Source organism: Chelonoidis abingdonii, chromosome 1 (assembly GCF_003597395.2).
Source record: "Chelonoidis abingdonii isolate Lonesome George chromosome 1, CheloAbing_2.0, whole genome shotgun sequence".
NCBI classification, from domain to species: domain Eukaryota; kingdom Metazoa; phylum Chordata; order Testudines; family Testudinidae; genus Chelonoidis; species Chelonoidis abingdonii.
This window is the reverse complement of record NC_133769.1, coordinates 116139380-116158497: the sequence shown is the minus strand read 5'-3', so window position 1 is coordinate 116158497 and position 19118 is coordinate 116139380. Positions and strand designations below refer to the sequence as shown.

The 19118-nt window shown below is 45.0% G+C and overlaps 1 protein-coding gene across 4 annotated transcripts in view; it reads left to right on the top strand.

Annotated features, from left to right (window-relative positions):
* The window catches only part of SLC6A13 (solute carrier family 6 member 13), a 62182-nt gene that overhangs the window by 28394 nt on the left and 14670 nt on the right, over window positions 1-19118 (top strand). For all 4 annotated transcript variants that reach the window (XM_032796725.1, XM_032796723.1, XM_075069374.1 and 1 more), the window contains 2 exons: window positions 252-386; window positions 18518-18621. In XM_032796725.1, coding sequence (XP_032652616.1) covers window positions 252-386; window positions 18518-18621 — 239 coding nt within the window. The remainder of the gene's footprint in view (window positions 1-251; window positions 387-18517; window positions 18622-19118) is intronic.

Here is a 19118-nt window from a genome sequence, read left to right as displayed (position 1 = left end):
AGATATAATGGCCACATTGTGACTTTTCTAACTAATCAATAAAAGTTAATTGCTTTCTACTCTGCTTTAAAGAAGACCTGAAACATAGTAATCCTGCCCCTATCTTGCTGATCCTGTCTCATCCTGGCCTTTCTAATTTGCTCTTGCACTGTACTTGCTCCTCTTGTGGCAAGTTTCATTGGTGTCCTAGGTTTCTGGCCATTTTCCCCAGGCTGCCCTCTCACATTTGCTCTGTTGTGTTCTCCTGCCAGGTGGTGTATTTCACTGCCACATTCCCATACCTCATGCTGGTAGTTCTGCTGATCAGGGGAATCTCTCTGCCGGGGGCGATGCAGGGAGTCCTGTTCTACCTTTACCCAGACCTCACTCGTCTCATGGACCCTCAGGTAAGATGGAAGGAGGACTGATTGGCTGAGCTCTGCTTGGGTGTGTGCATGTGTTTGTAATTCTCTCTCTTTCTTTTCCATCCAGTTCCCTTCTTTGCCCCCATTCCCCTTTTTAATTTCCCCCCTGTTCTTTCTCCATCTCTCTCTCTCTCCGCTCCATCACTTACTCTTTGCCTTTTCCTTTTTCATTCTCTCTTCTTCTCCTCTTCCTCCCTGTGAATGTAATGCACATTGACATTCACAAGCATTCAGCTGACACCATCAGGGTCCCCCAACTAAGCCAGCTTCACTGTTCAGTTTTCACCAGCAGAGTTCCTAAAATCCCAAAGCCCTTTCTCTCCATGATGTTTCTCGACTGATGCTATTGGTAATTGATGTAGGCTTCAGACGCTACTGATGGGGCCACTAAATTTCTTAGCTGCTTGGTGACACCAGTCACTCAACTCTCTCTTCTGGAGACACTCATTGTAAAACTCCTCTCCTCTCCTGAGCCAGATCGAGGGGGTATGGAGGCCCCAGAGCCACAAGGATTTAGGAATCTTCATTTTTTGATGGCATGCTGTGATATTTAATATCATTGGAGGCAAAGCAGAGGCCATCAGCCCTTCCTACCCCGTCCTAGAGTATGGGCGGAAAGTACTTCTGAATGCTGCTGTGTTGTCAGTCCACTAAACATCTTGCTCCCCATCTCCCTTGTTTTCCTCTCTCCCCTTTCCCTTGATTAGAAATTCCTGCCAGTTTGACTGAAGGTTCAGTGCCCGATTGCCGTTTTTAATCTCTTCAGGACAAGTTCCTCCACGTTAAATCCTGGCTCCAGCTGAGCTGCTGTACCAGCCTTTGTGCGAAGGTGTCTCCAAAGGAGATTAAAGGGTGCCTGCCTGGAAAATAGGTCAGCGAAACCCTTCGTAACCCCTTTAACTCTTTCTGGTCCAGGCCAAGCATTTTTTATTTTGAATATAGATGTGTGAATGCATACTGTGCAGGGAGGGGGATGACTGAGGGGGAGGCCATGCTATAGCAAGCCCCTGATGCACAGCTCTGAGCATGGAGAATGGATTTCCTCGGATGCGAGGCTGCATTCTCTAGTGTTTCCAGTTGGGGAGTCGGAGTCAGGACCTCCTGGGTTCTGTGCTTGGTTCTACCATTGATTCTCTATGACCTTGCGCAGGTCATTTAGGCCAACATTTTCAAATCTGGGTGCATAAATGTGGAATCATGCAGTTAAGTAAAAGCTGGCCTGATTTTCTGAGTCAGCGAACACACCCAAATCCTGCGCAAATCAGTGACAGCCAGAGCTCTGTACCTCTGAACATCAGGCCACTTTTAACTATGGGCCTAAACAATGATTTAGAAGCCTAAAGTCAGGCACCCACATGTGAAAATGGTGGCCTTTTGCTCTCTGTTTATGCACCAGTTAAAAGGAGGTGACTTCCCTTGTGGTAAGGATGTTACAAGACTTAGGCTCTTTTGAACTCCCTCCCGCAAGTCACTTCGGCCAGGTTCACACTAGAAACTTGTGCCAGCACAGTAATGTTGGCTAGGGGGTGATTTCTTTTGACACTTTTACCCTGGCAAAAGCCAGAGTGTAGGCCCGCTTACCCTGGCAGAAAAGTTCGTTTGCTTAGGGAACTGGTATAAGCTATACCAGGAAAAGCTTTTTTTTTTTGGCTGGAATAAACTACATCTACACTATACAGCTATACAGGCCAACTCTTTCTGGTGTATACTAGAAGCACAACTGCCAGTGAAAGTCAATGACTCCCAACTCATTTACATAAATTTGTTAATTGCACTTTTAATATAGCACTTTGAAGCTCCCTGATGGAAAGTACTATGGAAACCCATGTATGGGAACATCCCATACAACTTACTAGGGATGAAATTCAGCAGGTGGAGAGGTTGTTTCCATCCATATGTTGGATTTGGGAAGCTCTTCATTTCATGCCTGATACTTCTCCTATATGAAAAATGTCTATAGAACTCAACAGAAAATGATTACCTTTCTATAGCGGTTTTAATCATCCTGTAGAATTTAATAGCAAGGCTGTAAGTTTTAATTAAATTCTATAAGACTTTCACATGAGGCAAGGAATGGTCAGCACCATAATCTCTGCTGTGTGTTGTAGAAAAGTCTCCACTTTTCAAGGACAGTGTGACTCCTGCTAGCCATTCTGATACCCAGTCAGGTTGAGCAGGCTCTAATTGGCTCTAGAGGGCACTCTTGCAAGCTGTAACTATTTTTGACCTTCAGACTGTTGGTGGCAAATCATTATAGAAAATAAAACCAGATGCCTCACTGATGGACAAATGATAAATCAGAAGAGGGGCAGATAATAACCACTTACAAGTATGTGAAAGGTGTCATTGCCGAGGAGGCAGGGCAATTATTTTGGGTGATACCAAGGAGGATGTACAGTTCAGGCATGGTACAGTAGCCAGGGCATTGGATTGGTATTTAGAAGACCTTGGGTCTGTGATTGACTCTACTGGGTAATCTTGGGCAAGGTTTTGAAATTCTCCAACCTGTATTATACAGGAGGCCAAACTAAATGATCTGATGGTCCTGCTCGGCTTACATGTTTGGGATCTATGAAAGCCCCTGAAACCTTTCTGTACCTCAGTCCTCCCTCTGTAAAATGCTTACATTTAAAATGCCAGATATAACTGACTCCTTGTGGGCAAGCCGGCGACCAAGAACTAGTCACTGAAATAATTCCACAAAGAATTATGAGTAATAAAGAATTCTGAGAAAATCTTGATCTGCCCCTGGACAATATGCAAACAGGACAAGGTAAAATTCACCAAACTATTCATTTGGAATGATTTGACTAGCTCTAATGAAAATTTCCTTTTTTAAAAAAGGAGTTGAGTATCCCAGCCATTTTTGGGGCAGCATTAATCTAACCCCTCTTCTCATTTATTACTGATCTTATGTTCTCTCTAACCCAGGAGGTCTCATGCTTTCACAGCAGGTGGCTCATTTCAATAGAACGAGTGCCTCAAGAAAACATACTGATCACATAATTTCCCACATAGTTACGTGGAAAATTAATACTGGGAAATTCCTGATGTAATCTAATAGCCAAAAGCATAATGAAATCCAGTGCTTTGAGCTGAAACTAGAAAATTCAGACTATATTAAGCAGGAGGACAGTCTAGATCTGTGGTTCTCAACCAGGGGCCTGGGGCCCACTGGAGGGTTGTGAGCTGGTTTCAGCGGGTCCGGCAAGCAGGGGCGGCATTAGACTTGCTGGGACCTTGGGCAGAAAGATGAAGCCCCACTGTATGGGGCTGAAGCCGGGGGCCCAAGCCCCACCACTCAGGGCTGATGCCAAAGCCTAATCAGCTAAGCTTTGTGGGGCCCCCTATAGTGCGGGAATTGGGAAATTGCCCTGATTGCTACCCCCTAATGCTGGTCCTGGCTTTTATATGCAGAAAATCAGTTGTTGAGGCACAGGTAGACGGTGGAGTTTTTATAGCATGTTATGGGGGGGCCTCACAAAGAAAAAGGTTGAGAACCCCCGGTGTAGATTATGATAGTTGATCTTTCTAGCCTCAGTGCCCATGAATCTATTCTAGCTCTCTCTCATGTGATTTAGCAGGTGAAAATAGGAAGGAGGAGCAGTTAGCTCTCTGCACCAACAGCAAGGGTTCCAGAGACTGCAGTCTGAGAACCTGTGATCTAGTGTTGGTTTCCTACTGACCTTTCTATTCTCCCTATTCTCTCTGACCCTCTGTCTAGCAGGAGCTCATTCTGCTTGTATAAGAACTAATTAATTATGCTCAGTAGTGCTGAAAAGCCTCCGCTGGTGGTTGGGGCCCCTCTCTGCTAGGCATTTACAGACACGTAGGAGGACATTGTGTAGGAAGAACTTGCAGTCTGTGACCCCGATTCTGCAGTGAGACCCACATCAGGGAACACTTACTGCTGCCCAGAGTCCCAATGAAGTTGATGAGACACATCACAGTTAAAATGTCTTTCCCCAAGGATCCAGGCAGGACAGGGGCTTAACTTGACACAAGACGCAACAAGAAAGTGGGAGAAACAGGAAGACTGGTGAACATAACAGTAATAAGCTCCCATGGTTATGGAGGCTAGCAATGAGCTCAAGCCTGGAAGGGGCTGAGCACTCCGGCCCTGACCCAGGAAGCACTTAGCTCTCTGAGGAGCTCCACTGACTTCAGAGTGATTGCTTGGGCGTAAGATTAAATATGTGTCCGTGCTTTTCCTGATGCAGAGAGCACAATCCCTGGCAGGTATAGGCCCTATGTGCCCAACTTGCTGGCTCTGAAGCATTTTGTCAGACAGCTGCCTGTTTCTCTCCTTTTTATTTATTTATTTTGCAAAAAGAACTTGTCTATGTGTATTTTCCCCCTCTCATATTATTAGTTAATAACGCTACTTTCCTTCTGTTAACTTTTGCCTGTTTCTGGGTTGTTAGAAATAGCATTGATCTTTAGTACAAAAATCTTAGCTTAAGCTACTCTATTTACTACCCTAGGCCCCATCATGCACCATCCTCCCTCCAAACAGTGAGGTTGGCCTCTTTCCTTGCAGCCTTCCCACACCCCTCTCTGCCAGCTGCAGTGCATAGATCAGGGAAGAGATTCCGGAGGAGGTTACAGCAAAGGTGGCTTGGGGGAGAGGGGTTAGGGTGCCCTGGGGAAGCATCACCTGGTGGATGGAGAGAGGTCAGAGAAGGTGGCCAATAAGGAGGGAGTGGGAATCTGCAGGGTTTGTTTCAGAACATGCCTTGTGCTGGCATCACTGCTAGGGACAAAGGGCTATGAAGGAATTTGCTGTCTGAGCTACATGGATGAGGGAGGAGGGAAGCATGGGGCTTTGTACCCATGGTAAGGGAAGGATTTTGAATCCCCTCGCTTCAGCTGGGCCCCTCCCCACCACTCTGCTGCTGCTGTCACTGCTTAGGGAGCCTCACTGCTTCACAGCTGGGGGGAGCGTGATTGGATCCAGGTAAATATTATTTGTTCCCCTTATTTATTTTCCCCGGCAAGCCTTGAACTGACTCTGTACATTCTTGTTTGGTTGTTGCCTCCCCTGCCTCCTTTCCATTTCTAAGAAAGAGAGAGAATATTGGCGGATGTGTTTGTGTTTTGCCTCCTGCCTCACCCAGGAGGGCAGAGTGCACGTGTGTGTGTGTGCGCGCAGAGATGAAGTTTGTTTACATGATGTTCTGCTCTCTTCTGTGGATGCCTATGTCTAATAGTATCTCCAGGCATATGTCTGCGTGGCTTCTTGATCTCTGCTCCTATGTACATTGGTAGGGGCTTGCGGGACGGCAGCATACATCTATCTGTATCCAGTGAAATGAGCCTGGCTTGTGGCTGCACTGGAGTGGTACGTGCATTGCTATCTGATTGCACTGAGCCTCTGCTTGCTTTGCATCCACAGGTTCTTCCCTGCCACCTGACAGGTGTGCGCCAGTAGGGTAACGTTGCAAAGGGATGCTACTTGTTCCTCTTCCCAGGGTTTTGTGCCCTGCAGTCTAGATTGCTCTGGGCTGGCTTTCCTCTTCCAAGGGCCAGTTCCACAGCTCCCCATCTCTTCTTGTTTTTGGACCTCCGTGCGCTGTCTTATTGGAATGATGTACAGCTGTATTTATCTTGCTTCCCCCTCACCACCGTCTCTCTTGAACCCCTCCAGTTTGTGGAGCTGGGAATTAGTTCTGCTGGCCAGATCACTCAGCCTGTGGCTGCACCCTCATACTGAGTTTGTCCACAGTGCTGACATCCAAAGAACAATTAGTTTTTAATTCATCAAACAGCGGGAGAGGGCCAAGCAAAGACAGGCTCTAGAACTCTGCCTCCTGGGCTGTGTAAACAAGGGACAAGGAGTGGATTCCCTCCTCCCACCTCCTGTCTACAAGCAGCTGTACTTTTCAGTTTCAAACAAAAACATTTTTGCTTTCTTGTGGGGTTTAAAGGGTAGGTAAAGGAAACCAGCCCCTCTTTTGCTCAGCCCAGTGGTTGGAAAGTTCACAGAGGCAGAGCCCTTATTGCTCTGCATACACCGAGAAATGTGTGTCTTATAGAATGCAGTGCTGTTAGAGCCGTGTTGGTGCCAGGATATTAGAGAGACAAGGGGGGTGAGATGATATCTATTATCGGACCAATTTCTTGGTCCAACATTGTACAGAAAGTGAGTGACTGTGTTAGGCTTTTCTGAGAGGCAGCACAGGCTAGAGTGGAGGATGGAGCATGGGGCTGGGAGGCAGGAGCTTCCAAGCTCTGCTCCCATCTTTGATTTGCCTTAGGTTTTGGGATACAATTTGAGACACCTATGACCTGGTTTTCAGAGAAGGAGGGGTAGGGAGTACAGTGCCCTGGCTATGCCCTCTGCCACTGTCTGGCCAAGTTAAGGGTATGTCTGCACAGCAAAGGAAAACCCTCAGCTGGCGCATGCCATGTAGATGTCCAGGCTATGGCCCACAACATTTTGGCACCTGAGGTGGGGAGCTCAAATGATGCCCCCTCGCTTGGGCCAAAACTTTGAAAGGTCTCAATTCTGCCTTCTTCCTGTTCTACTCCTCTTATGGTACTGCTTTGCTACGTATCCCAATAAAGGAGAACTAACAACTTAAAATGCCTTGTTCAAAAATTTGAAGTAACACTTTACTATGCAGACAAGAAAGGTTACATTTGCTGTTCAGGCATTTGAAAGTTAACATTGGCATTTTTATCCATTTGAATAATCAAAGTGGTGCTTTCCGTGCCTTCTTGGTTGCAAAGATTTGAACTGCTTCCTGCTGAAGGTCCACAGTCTGGGCCTGCTCATGCTCTGTTGAGATAGTTGCAAGGCCAACCAGCCTCTCCTGTGTCGTTGTGGAGCATAAATGTGTTTTTATTAACTTCAGCTTGGAGAAGCTATATTCTCCACTGGCAACTGTTACAGGAAGTGTTAGAAGTATGCGCAGAGCAACAAAAGCATTTGGAAAGAGAGTGGTCATCTTATTTGTGCACATATATTCCAGAACAGCCTTGGAGTTGATCCTACTGAAATGTATCTTGAAAGGGCTTTCAGTTAATCACCTAAATCACTCGCATCAATATTGTACATGTCATCATGTGTCAACGCTGTCTCTAGTACCCTGTATTGCTGGTGTAGGTCTTCTTCGGGTATAGTGAGGAGTTTTGGAATATCATACAATATCCCAAATATACTGCTGTGTTCCTTGGGCTGCATGAAACGTTCTTCAACTGACAGTATTGCGCAATCTAGTACCTAGTTAAAGAATTCAACTTTGAATTGTTGTTTGGGGTTTCTTATGGGATTATCCCATGCCTCGTAATCAAAATGTTGTCTTCTTCGGTGACTGTTGTATTCTTGAATGGGTGAGAAAATAGCTTCAGTGTGAAGTTCCTCTGCCAACTTCTGTGCACTCTTCAGAACATTTTGAAATCCCTCATCTGGCTGGTAAGACTAGCTTTGACTTTGCTTTGTCCAGTTGTTCCATTGCTCCAGATATATCAAGGTCAACACCTTGGAGTCTCTTGCTTACAACATTTATTTCAAACAGTATGTCATGCCACAACACTAAACAACACAGAAATTTGAAGTTATGTGTGTTTCTGGTGATTCCATTTTCCTCTGCCACCGTTCTCCCATGAACAATTTCTGTCATAGCATTATCCTCATAATGGGAACTATGGCATCATCTATCTTCCCAATTTGGTGTTTGATAGGCTTTATCGCCTCCACTCGACTTTCTTATTGTGTGGCACTCAGTGGTTTCAGTGTCAGAGAGGATGTTCCCAGATGTTGCGTCAAAATTTGCCATCGATGAGTTGATGCAGAGAAAAATACATAGATGCTTTGAATTACATTAAAAAATTCAGCAGCCTCACTAGAAGCTGATGCTGCATCACTGGCCAGCAAGTTCAGTGAATGAGAACTGCATGGGACAAAAAAAGCTCGAAGGTTTAACTCTCGGATCTGTATCTGCACTCCTCTGTTCTTTCCTCTCATGTTGGCACCATTATTGTAGCCCTGACCTCTCATGTCAGCTATCGCAGTTCCCGTATCTTTCAACTTTTTAAGAAGCACATTTGTCATATCAGCTCCTGTAGTATCATCAATGTCAATAAATTCTAGAAAATGCTCTCTTACAGTCACCATTGCAGGGACATTTTCACTAGGTTGTTGCTGTTGTTACAAAACGTACCATTAAAGTCATTTGTTCCGTATGGCTGATGTCAGGTGTGCAGTTCAGAATAACAGAGTAATATCTTGCTGACTTCAGATCTGCCTCAATCTTCTGTTTGACTTTTGTTGCCAGTAACTGTATGATCTCATTTTGAATTGTTTTTCTAAGGTAGCGGTGTGTGTACATTTCTTGGGTGGTGACTCTCTTCTTAAATGTTCCTGGAGTACAGCATCAAACTCAGCCATCAGCTCCACAATTTTAAGGCAGTTTTCATTGTTTGGCACATACAACTGATCTGAAGTGCCACGCAGTGCTAGGTTTTGGGTAGCAAGCATTCTCACAATGGCAATGAGCCTTTTCAGAACATTTTGCCAGTAAAGACTGTGATGGTATCCTTCTTCTTTGATGCTGATCATTTATGGTGGCATTTGTAAACCGTGAGTCTCATATCAAGCTCTCTTTCCACTTATTGGAAATCTTTTGGTAATTGCTGCCTTCTCATGGATGGCAGATTTCTAGCCACGATGTCTTTCCAGTCCTTTGTTCCTGTAGAACCCAATGGCTGGAACTTAGACTGGAAGAGGTTTGCAACCAAAACAGTATGCAGCGTTCTGGGTTTTGAATACATAAGCCATTGCCCTCTCCACATTGTCACTATTGGCATCATGCCAGTAATTGTGTTTGATTGGAACTCTATGTTCATTGTTGGGGAACATGACAGTTTATTCACTTGCCTGTGGCCTATGCCAGTCAAGGAAGATCCCGTCAAGTGCTACTTGCTCAAGTGGGTCCACAGTCACCTGGACATCTAGACTTAAGGAACTAACTCGCAGCAGCTGTTTCTTGCACCCACACCACAACTCTTTGATCTACACTTTTCTTAGGGAATTGTGCATAGGTTACATCCATTTGAGATGGAGATATGGATGCTGCAGTAGCTGCCAGGTCACCTGCACTCTGACTAACTGGAAGATAAGGCATCTCCTCACCACTCACATCCTCACTGGGGCCGGACGGCTCACCGTGAACATTTGTGTCTATGTATCTCAGGAGAGCTCCTCCCTGCTTAGATAGAAAAGCTTCCTTTGCTTGCTTTATTTTTCTGAATGCTGCCCCAGAGGGGCGTTTTCTTCTTTCACTCATGACTGCTGTTCTGTGCCAGCTCTAGTGGCTCTCAACACTCAGTTGAAGAGGACAAATAAGCAGGCTGGTAGCTGGGCCTGAGTGAGGGAAGAGGTCAACGTCTTAAAGGCATAACTGGCTTCTACTACTTCAGTTGACTGCCTGTTCTCCTCAAGTGGGTTCAGGGAAGCAGCAAGGAACAGGAAGTTCCCTGAGAAGCTGGTATTAATCAGTCCAGGCTCCTAGGGGTGCTAGGGAGGTACATAAGAGGCTCCTCCTCCTCTCTCTCCCTGCAGCTTCTGCTGTTTTCTGTTATTCCCTCTTACCTTTTCTCCTGCCTGCTGTTCTGTCTCTTGTGCCCTCCTTCCTCCAGCACAGCACTCCTCTCTGCTCTAGATGCACAGAGACGGTGAATACATATGCTCCAAGAGCAGACACAATTTTCTACACTCTGGGTCCTAGTGGCGGTGCCTCCTCCCCTAGTCTGGCACCTGAGGCGGCCGCCTCAGTTTGCCTCATTGTAAGGCCAGCCCTGGCTCTGGTACCCTCCCATCTCACAGGGTCCTAGACCCTGGGTTCCAGCCCAGGTTCCTGGCCAGGTTAAGGGTATGTCTACACAGAAGTGAAACAGCCCCACAGTCTGAGCCCTGTTAGCCCAAGTCAGCTGGCATGGGCCAGCTGTGGGTGTCTAGTTCCTGTGTAGACATACCCTTAACCTGGCCAGGCATGATGGGAAAAGTAAAGGGGAGGACTTTTTTGAGAAGCTGCAGTAACTTATTCCATGCTTTCCTCTCTCACCTTGGAGTGAGAGGGCAGCAGGGGAGGAATTGTGTGATTTCCCCCTCAGTTCTACTTTGGGGTGTTGCGTTGCACACTACCCTTTGCTAAAGGCTGTGCCCAAAAGGTGCACTGTAGCTCTAGGTGTCTCAAACATAGCTCCCAAAAATCAGAGGCCTTGCTTGTAAATTTGGACCCAGGAGAGTTGTTCAGTGTCTCTCACTGAATCAGTGACAGTCAGGAACAGAATCCAGGCCCAACTTCCATCCAGCAGGCCATGCTGCAAAGCAGTGTGCACAGCGAGGTGCTCCAGTTCCTATGGGCTGTTCTCTCTGCCCATGGTCTTTGCTCTGCACAATTGCGAGGTCAAGCAGGTTTTTGTTCCCACAAATGTCTGGGGCAAGGTGAAAATCTGATTGTGAATGAAGTACAGAGATTTGTGAGGGAAATGATGCTGTTTGCTCTTCTTCTGTTTTTACAAAGTTTGTCATCCAGTTGGGACAGATGTGTCACGTGGCCAGTTAGTCTTGTGGAATGGTGGCAGCCAAACAGACTCTGTACAATCTTCCTAGCCCTCAGCACTTCAGCTGTCTGAGCATGCATACGAGCCACTACCATGTGCAGGACAAGCTGAGGCCAGGTGGCAGCTGATGGTGTGCATCTCACTCTCCTGCTGCTGCTGTGAAGCTTTGGCTAGCCGCATTGCCAGCACCACAGGGCATGGGTAGCCTCTGGATGTCAGCAGCTTTCTGCAACAGAAAGAGCATCAAGGGAAAAGAGGCGAGACGAAATTACGGGAGGAGAGTTCAGTAGAACAGATGGGCAAGGCAATTCTGCAGAGGGAGCTGGGGAGATAGGGCCAGGGGACAGAGAGAAATGACAGTTGTATGGGAGGGTAATGATGGCCAGTGTATCACTACATCTGTCATTTTAGTGGTCTAAACCTTGCATTGTAGTCCTGGGAGGGTGGGAGGCCACTCTTGCACAAGGCATTTAGAGAGACTACGCAGAAGAGTGCAAGCACTGTTCCCACTCTGGAATCCATGAGCTGGGCAGATCTCTGCAGACATTTTCAAGGTGGCAACTTGGGAGGTAGGAGGCTCCCAGCTTGCCCCTTCATTAAAGGCTTTACATCCTGCTATGGTGGCTGATTAAGACGGCCCATTGCACCCAGGAGAATTTCTTTGAATGGCCCATATCTCCAGCTATGTCAAAAAAGCAAGTTCACTAATTCAAAAGAAATGTTGGCAGCTCAGGCAACCAGTGAAAGTGGTTTTGGATTGTATTCTCATGCCCCTCCCCAGAATAGCTGGGTGCAGGGTTACTGGGCTTTCCCCTCGGTCACCACTGCCTCCTGTTCGCCTCTGACTAGGTCTTGTGGGGCCTAGTCCTCCAGCCGTCACTGAGAAGTTCAATCCCTTTGTGGGGTATCCAAGCCCAGCTGTAGCTGGTCAGACCCCAAGCTGGTATCACCACAGTCCCTTTACCAGCAGCAAAGTCTTTCCAAAGAATCACATTCTTCTTTAGCAGAGTAGCAGGTCCCAGGGCTTCTCTCTGGGCCTCTCCCTATGACAAACAAAATTAAACACTATCAAAACATCTCTCAATCCTCTCAGGGCTTGAGCCTCTCCTCTCTCTTGGGCTCCTCTTCAGCTCCTTGTTCCTTGTGTGAATCATGGCCCTGGAGCCTGGCCTCTTGTTTCAGGGGCATGTTAGAGCAGCTAGTTCTTCTCCTGTGTCTCTGCGTTCCAGCTACAACCCAGCTCAACTGTTCCCCTCGGCAGCCAGCCCCTAACTGTTGGGCTTCCTCTTTTTTTAAGTCCTACACTCAGCAAAGATGTGGCAAAACAAGGCTCATTAAACAGGGCTGGCTAGCCCCAGGATCTTGGCCTTTACGGATATGTGCACACTAACCAGAGGCTCTGACTCAGGTTTGAATCCAAATCCCCCTTCTGTCCACACACAAATCAGTCTGACTTGGGTCAGCAAGTACTCAGGACCTGTGTCCTAGGACCTGGTGGGTCAGAGCCTGAGTCCCATTGTGACTTGAGTTTGAGCCCTGTCATTCTGCAGTATGGATGCAGGGAAAGGCTCCAGCAGCAGCCAAAAAATAGCAGTGTAGACATGGGAGGCACTGCTTGGTTGTGTGGAGATCCATGTAGGGTACATACCCTGAGGTTCTGGCATATCTTTACTCTGCTTGTCTAAGCAGTGCCTCCCTGTCTACTCTGCTGTTTGTACTCATGCCAAGTGTGTGTGCAGTGCATGTACTCTACACATTACCATATGTGCAGACATAGCCATAGAGTTTAAGACCAGAAGGAACCACTGAATCACCTAGTCTGATCTCCTGTATATCACAGGCCACCAACACCACCCAGCACCTGAACAACTGAAATTAGACCAAAGTTTTACATCCCCACAAGAGCCTAGACTATGATGTACCACAGGCAGAGAATAGGAGAGACCAAGGTGCCTGAGGTCCCTGCAATGGTAGTGAAATGATTAAGTGAGATGTACCCAGATAATCCTGGCAAGTGACTCGCACCCACATGCTGCAGAGGGAGGCAAAAACACCCCAAGGTCCCTGACAATCTGATCTGGGGGAAAATTCCTTTGACTCCACATATGGCTTTCAGTTATAGACCCTGAGAATGTGAGCAAGAACCAGCCAGCCAAGCACCTGAGAGAGAGAATGTTCAGTGCCATTTCAGGGCCCTAGCCCTCCTCATCCAATGTCCCATCTCTAACCATGGCCATCCCTGTGCTGTCAGAGGGCTCTAGTAGCCATGGTTGTTGTAGTCCATATAGTAGGACCCTCTAGAGCAGTGGTGGGCAACCTGTGGCCTGCGGGCCACATGCAGCCTGTCAGGGTAATCTACTTATGTTGACTGTCTGCAGGCATGGCCACCCGCAGCTCCCAGTGGCCGCGGTTCGCCATGCCTGTGGAGGGTCAATGTAAACAAACTATCTTGCGGCCCACCAGCGGATTACCCTAACGGGCTGGAGGTTGCCCACCACTGCTCTAGAGGGTCAGCCCAGAGTTCCAGGAGCTGGCAAATTCCAAGTGGGGGTTAACTGTGCATTGGATGGTAATAGCATTTTGCTTTGAGACAGCTCCTTTTGTTATTTGTAAAATGCTTTGAGATATTCCAAAAGGAGGCACTATTTCAGTGCAAAATATTATTAAAGTCCAGTACTTATAATAAATTAAATCTATCTGGGGGCAAGTAAGAGAGGAAGTGCCCTCTAACAGGTTATAACCTTTTTGGCTAACTGCATCTCAGGTGTTGGAGGCTCAAGCTGAAAACAGAGTAGGAGGTTACTTTGGTGAACAAGAGTAAATAAAGCATAGAAGGAAAATGAATTAAATGAACTTGACAATTTAGAAAATTACATTCAATAGTCAAATTAATATCCAGGTGGGGAGGAGGCTGGAGATTTCTGAACACCAACATAAACAGTACCATTCTCCTTGGGAATGATATCCAAGGAAGAGCTGTACTCTCTTAAATTGGGTGCAAAGAGCTCTCTTTTAGGAGCAATCAGGTTCCTTAGGTGGATTGATATAAATGAAGTGGAAGCCCCAATTTAAATCAGCAATGTTAATTGGCTATTGCGTTTGTACTTCAGTTGTTTGCTAAAGACAAGTGTATTCTCATTGGTTCATCTAACCATTATTTAATTGTAAATCACCATATTTTAAGAGCCTTTAAACTAGATTTGGTACATATTTTTGCTACCTAGGAGGGCACACTGTAACTATATTCATTTTTTAAAGAAATTATATAGTTTAATATTTTCAGATTCTTATTCTATATTTTTAAGTATGTTAGAAAATGGTGAATGATGTATTTCTCATTTACTAGCTAATTCACTTTTTGCTCATGATTTCTGCCATGCTACATTAGGATGGTAACTGGAATTTAATTACATACGCAAAACAGCATATAAAATTTATTTTAATTAAGCAAAACAACCTTAAATATTTTGGATATATAAACTTCAGTGTTCTTCCATGAGCTGGAGAGTATGTTTCCATGGTGGATGAATGCATAAATGTTCATAATTTGAGAATGGAGCCAATCAGTGTTCAGGTAGGGAGAAGCTATGAGAAATAAAAGCATGAGCCCACAGGTTCAGTGAAAGAGCCTGATGAAATACAGGATGATGTCTCTTGGAGTCACAGGCAGGGTCCTAATACCTGTGATGGCTTTACCAATCTCTTGAATCCAGTAGCCTCTGTGTCCCTCACATGATCAAACCCTTAATATAGTACACGACCTATTGTGCCTATTTATACAGCTTGATCTCAAAAGTTAGATATTTCCCCCCGATTCTTTCTTTATCTAGAAAAACATCTTTTAACACAAAGTTTTTGATAGAGGTTCATGGATTCAGCATATTTATTTTGTATTTAAATATTAAATAGATTGTAATATGTTTAGGCCTTAGCATCTTTTCTACTAAATTCAGATTTCATTTTAAACAGGTTTATCTTTAAAAAGAACAATTTCTTATAATTTAAATAAAAAAATCCAATTTAAATTAAAAAAATCTAATTAAAATTAATTTTTATGATGTGGTAAAAGGTCATAACCAACTATCATAAAATTAATAAATGACAAGGAATTTTTGTCAGACATGCAGAAGAATTTTTTGTTTGAAAAAATGTATTTCTCCGAAGACTTGTGGGAGAGAGAACTCAGCAGTTACAGGAGAGAGGGATTTGTTTTTGTTTTTAAATTAATTCCTGATCTGTGTAATCCAGCAAGAAATATTGTTCCCAGGATAGCTCTGGATCAGGTGTAGAGAGGCACCTTTCATGATGAACTAGAGGTGGTTTTACCTGTGGAAGAGATCTGGAGAACTTGGGACTACCACAAATGGAGGGAAGGCAGAGGAGACCTCATCACAGAACCATACACACCCTAAGCAGCCTGCTTGAGCAACAGCAGGAAGCTTCAGTGAGGTCGAGAAGACCTGTTTTCAAACCACAAATGGAATGTCCCCTGGCTCAAGAAACACATTTATCATTTTACAATGAGAATAAAGGTAGCTATAATCTGAGTTGGTGCTCACTCTGATTATGTTGATTTACAGTAGATCCATATGTTTATAGATGATTATAGGATGGAGTAATATTAACACTTTTATTTTTTTGTGGACTATCGTATGGCCCTGAGGATGTCAAAAGCAGGACTGGCTCTAGGCACCAGCCTTCCAAGCATGCGCTTGTGGTGGCCTTTCTCAAGGGGTGGCACTCTGTTTTTTTTTTTGCTTTGGCGGCGGCACTCCAGCTTTTTTTTTTATTTTGTTTTGTTTTTTGCTTGGGGTGGCAAAAAACCGGGAGCCGGCCCTGGTCAAATAGGCTACAGCTCTGTGTTGACCGGACTGCAGGTTGAGAACCACCCGGTTAGGGCCTTGGGGGAATAGATGTATCCCCTGCTCATAGGCCAAGCTTAAGTTTTGTTTGCATTAGTTTCAACACAAAGTGTTTTGATTAAAGCATTACCTCTTGCTAGGGCAAGTACTTCTTTCTCTAAGCACTTGCCCGAAGTGGCAGAGCTGCTCTCTTCACTTTTTGCAGTTTGTAGGTGAAATGAAGCCCCTTGCTCAAGTGCTCAGTGATTGCTCCTGCTTGTGAGGCTCTGTCTTGGGTGGGCACAGGTGAATGGATAGTGTAATATGTAGGTGGCACTGATCTCTATTATGCAATCAACAGTTTTGTTGGCTGAATGGATTTTTAAAAAATACAACCAATATGGTGAGTTGGTGGGGTTCAAACTGAGCTCTGATGGTAACCCAAAGCTCTAACACTGGACATCCAAAATAAAGCTATGGTCTTGCCTACATGGAGGCACTCAGGAAAATTAATCCAAATTAACTAAAGTTGTGAATTTAAAGTGGATTAGTTAAACCACATTAAAACCCATTAATTCAATTTATCTTAATTCACAAACTGAATCGAATTAAGGGCACTTTAATTCTGAATTTGGATGAACTTTCCTGATTTTCCCCATGTAGACAAGCCTTGACCTGATTAAACTGGGATCTTTTCACCTTAAATTGCCAAAAGACAATATCCTACACAATAGCAAGGGTGATTTTTTTTAACCCTCTGCATGCCTCCTATCTCCAGGCAAACTTCAATCTCTGTTCCCTCTGGCCTCACAGATCATAGACCTCTAACATAACACTCAATGAAATCACTGGGAGTCTTTCCACTGAGTTTGATGTAGGTTGGATTGAGAATTTTGGCTGGATCCCTTACAGAAGGGAAACAGTCTATGGAAGAAATCAAAAGAAAGTTTAACAGAAGGGTTCTGCCTTTTCTACCATCCTTACAGATTTTGCTACTTTACGGTGATTGGAGGAAAAACATTTAATGCAGCCGCTTAATGAGCTAGAACAGATTTTCCTCTAGAAAACAACAGAGAAAGGGATCACAGCATCCCGTTACAATGCACATTGACATGGGAATAAGATTGAAAAAAGATGCAACCAAACTACCAATGACAATTGAATCAAATCAACACTGACACACACAATTGCCTGGGAGAAAGAAATACAAACAGATGAACCAGAAGAGTTCTGGGAAAGAAACAATTCAACCACACCTTCGATCTGAATACTTACCCTCATATTCTACATTGGGCTTGCTTGCTGTTCATCAGAGAACTTGTACAAAAGAGAGAGAACAAAGTTATCCCTTTTGTGGGAGCAACTACAGAGAGAAGTGATTTCGGACATATAGGTTGGGCTTTCCCAAAAGTCAAAGTGTCGTGAGAGATGGTTCAGCTGTGCCCTCCGAAGATGCAGGAGGGGACCATCTTGTTGCCTGAGAGAGAAAGATCTAATTCAAAGTCAATAGGAGTCTTTCCATTGATTTTAATAGGCTTTGGATCAGGTCCTAAAACCAAGGCCCTGATTGCTTGTAGTTTATAGCACTTCTTGCAAGAGATAGGAGGGGTGTTGACCTTCGTGTCTTGGCTACATTGTAATTTGGCTAATTACATTCTTCCTATTGAACTAGTCCTCATTGCCTCTCTTTTTGTAAATAACCCAGTGAACTCTCCTGCAGTGTTGTTCGCTAAGACTGACTTCCTTCTTCCTATCCTGTTTTTCACTGCCTCCCTGAGTGCTAAAGGCGAAAGGTGGTATGAAATGGGCAGTGTTATCATTAATAATTGTTATGTTATTATTTCCTTCCTCATTAACTACTTCTTTAGCTTGTCTCTATGTGAAGCTATAATGAAGTCTTTTGAATTAATGTGAATGGTATCGGTGATTGCATAGAGCTAGGCTTTTAGATTAAAGGTGGCATTGACAGACATATGATGTGACTTCCTTAGAACACTCAGTCATGTCCTTGACAGTGATTGCAATGTAGTTCAAATGGACCTCATGATCTCTGACAGGGACTAAAATCTCTCTCCTGTTTCCTCGTTTAGTAACTCTTTATTGTAACAGTTTCAAGTAACTTTTTTTATGAGTTTATTTTTAAGGGTTTGAATCTTAACATCAAGCCTCAGAGCCAAGTAATACTATAATATATTGCCAGACTCTGTTTAGCATTGCCCTCTAGTGGATGGAATCATAACTGCCACGCTCTGTGTCAGCTTCTAAACTGCTGACAGCAAATGGAGAACCTCCTTTAGCTCCAGTAGTTGGAGTCTCCTCTGTGGCATCTGATCTCCTGTCACTGTTTGGAGAGCTCTTATAGTCACAAAGTCTTGTAGGTTGCTCTAAGGGAAAAATCAGAATCCTTACAAGGTCGTTGGAATTCCCACACATGTGACTTTAAACACCAGTAGGTGCTTTGACCATACTCTAGAATGTAAGAGATCCTGTACATGGCAGCTCTAGAACCCAGCTGTATCTAGACATTCTAGAACATGCTTATCTGTGTATTCCATGTTTAATTTTTCTCACTGTCACTGTTCATGCTGGTTAGGTCAGCCCTTTGGCCTCTGGAACCCAGCTGTGTCTCCTCACTTGCTGGAATCTGTGTAGCTGCCCGCCATGTTGTCCTTTTCACCTCCTCAGTTTGTCTCTTCCTTGCAGGTGTGGATGGACGCAGGCACGCAGATCTTCTTCTCTTACGCCATTTGCCTGGGGTGCCTGACAGCCTTGGGTAGCTACAACAAGTACCACAACAACTGTTACAGGTAATTGGGATGAGATTCTATTGTTCAGGGACCCCCATCCCCACTGTATCCATGTTTCTCCCTGAATGCCATTGAGCCCTTGCAGATAGCAGACGGCTCTGCCAAAGGAGACAGTTGACCAGGTTAAGTTTGAGGAAGTGCCTCATGCTCTCTTTCCTCTTGAGGCAGAAGAGCATTCTTGCCAGTTGCTGCTTTACTTGAAAACCAATTTCTCCTGCCGTGTTTCTGAAACCAAATCCTCCATGATCTGTCCTCAGGGGGAACTTCAGTAGTTTTCCAGCTGCTTCACAGGTGAGAGGTCCTCCTTCCCCACCCAAGCTTCCTGCTTGCTCACATCATAACCCTTTAAAAGCTGTGAGGTAGAATTCTGCTTATGGTGCTGTAACCCTTCTGCCCCTCTGAGTTGGCAGCAACAAGGGCCAGGTTCAGTATCCAGGGGTTCCATTTCAATAACACAAGGCATAACCGGCTCGAGCCCCCACCCAGTGACCTGGGAC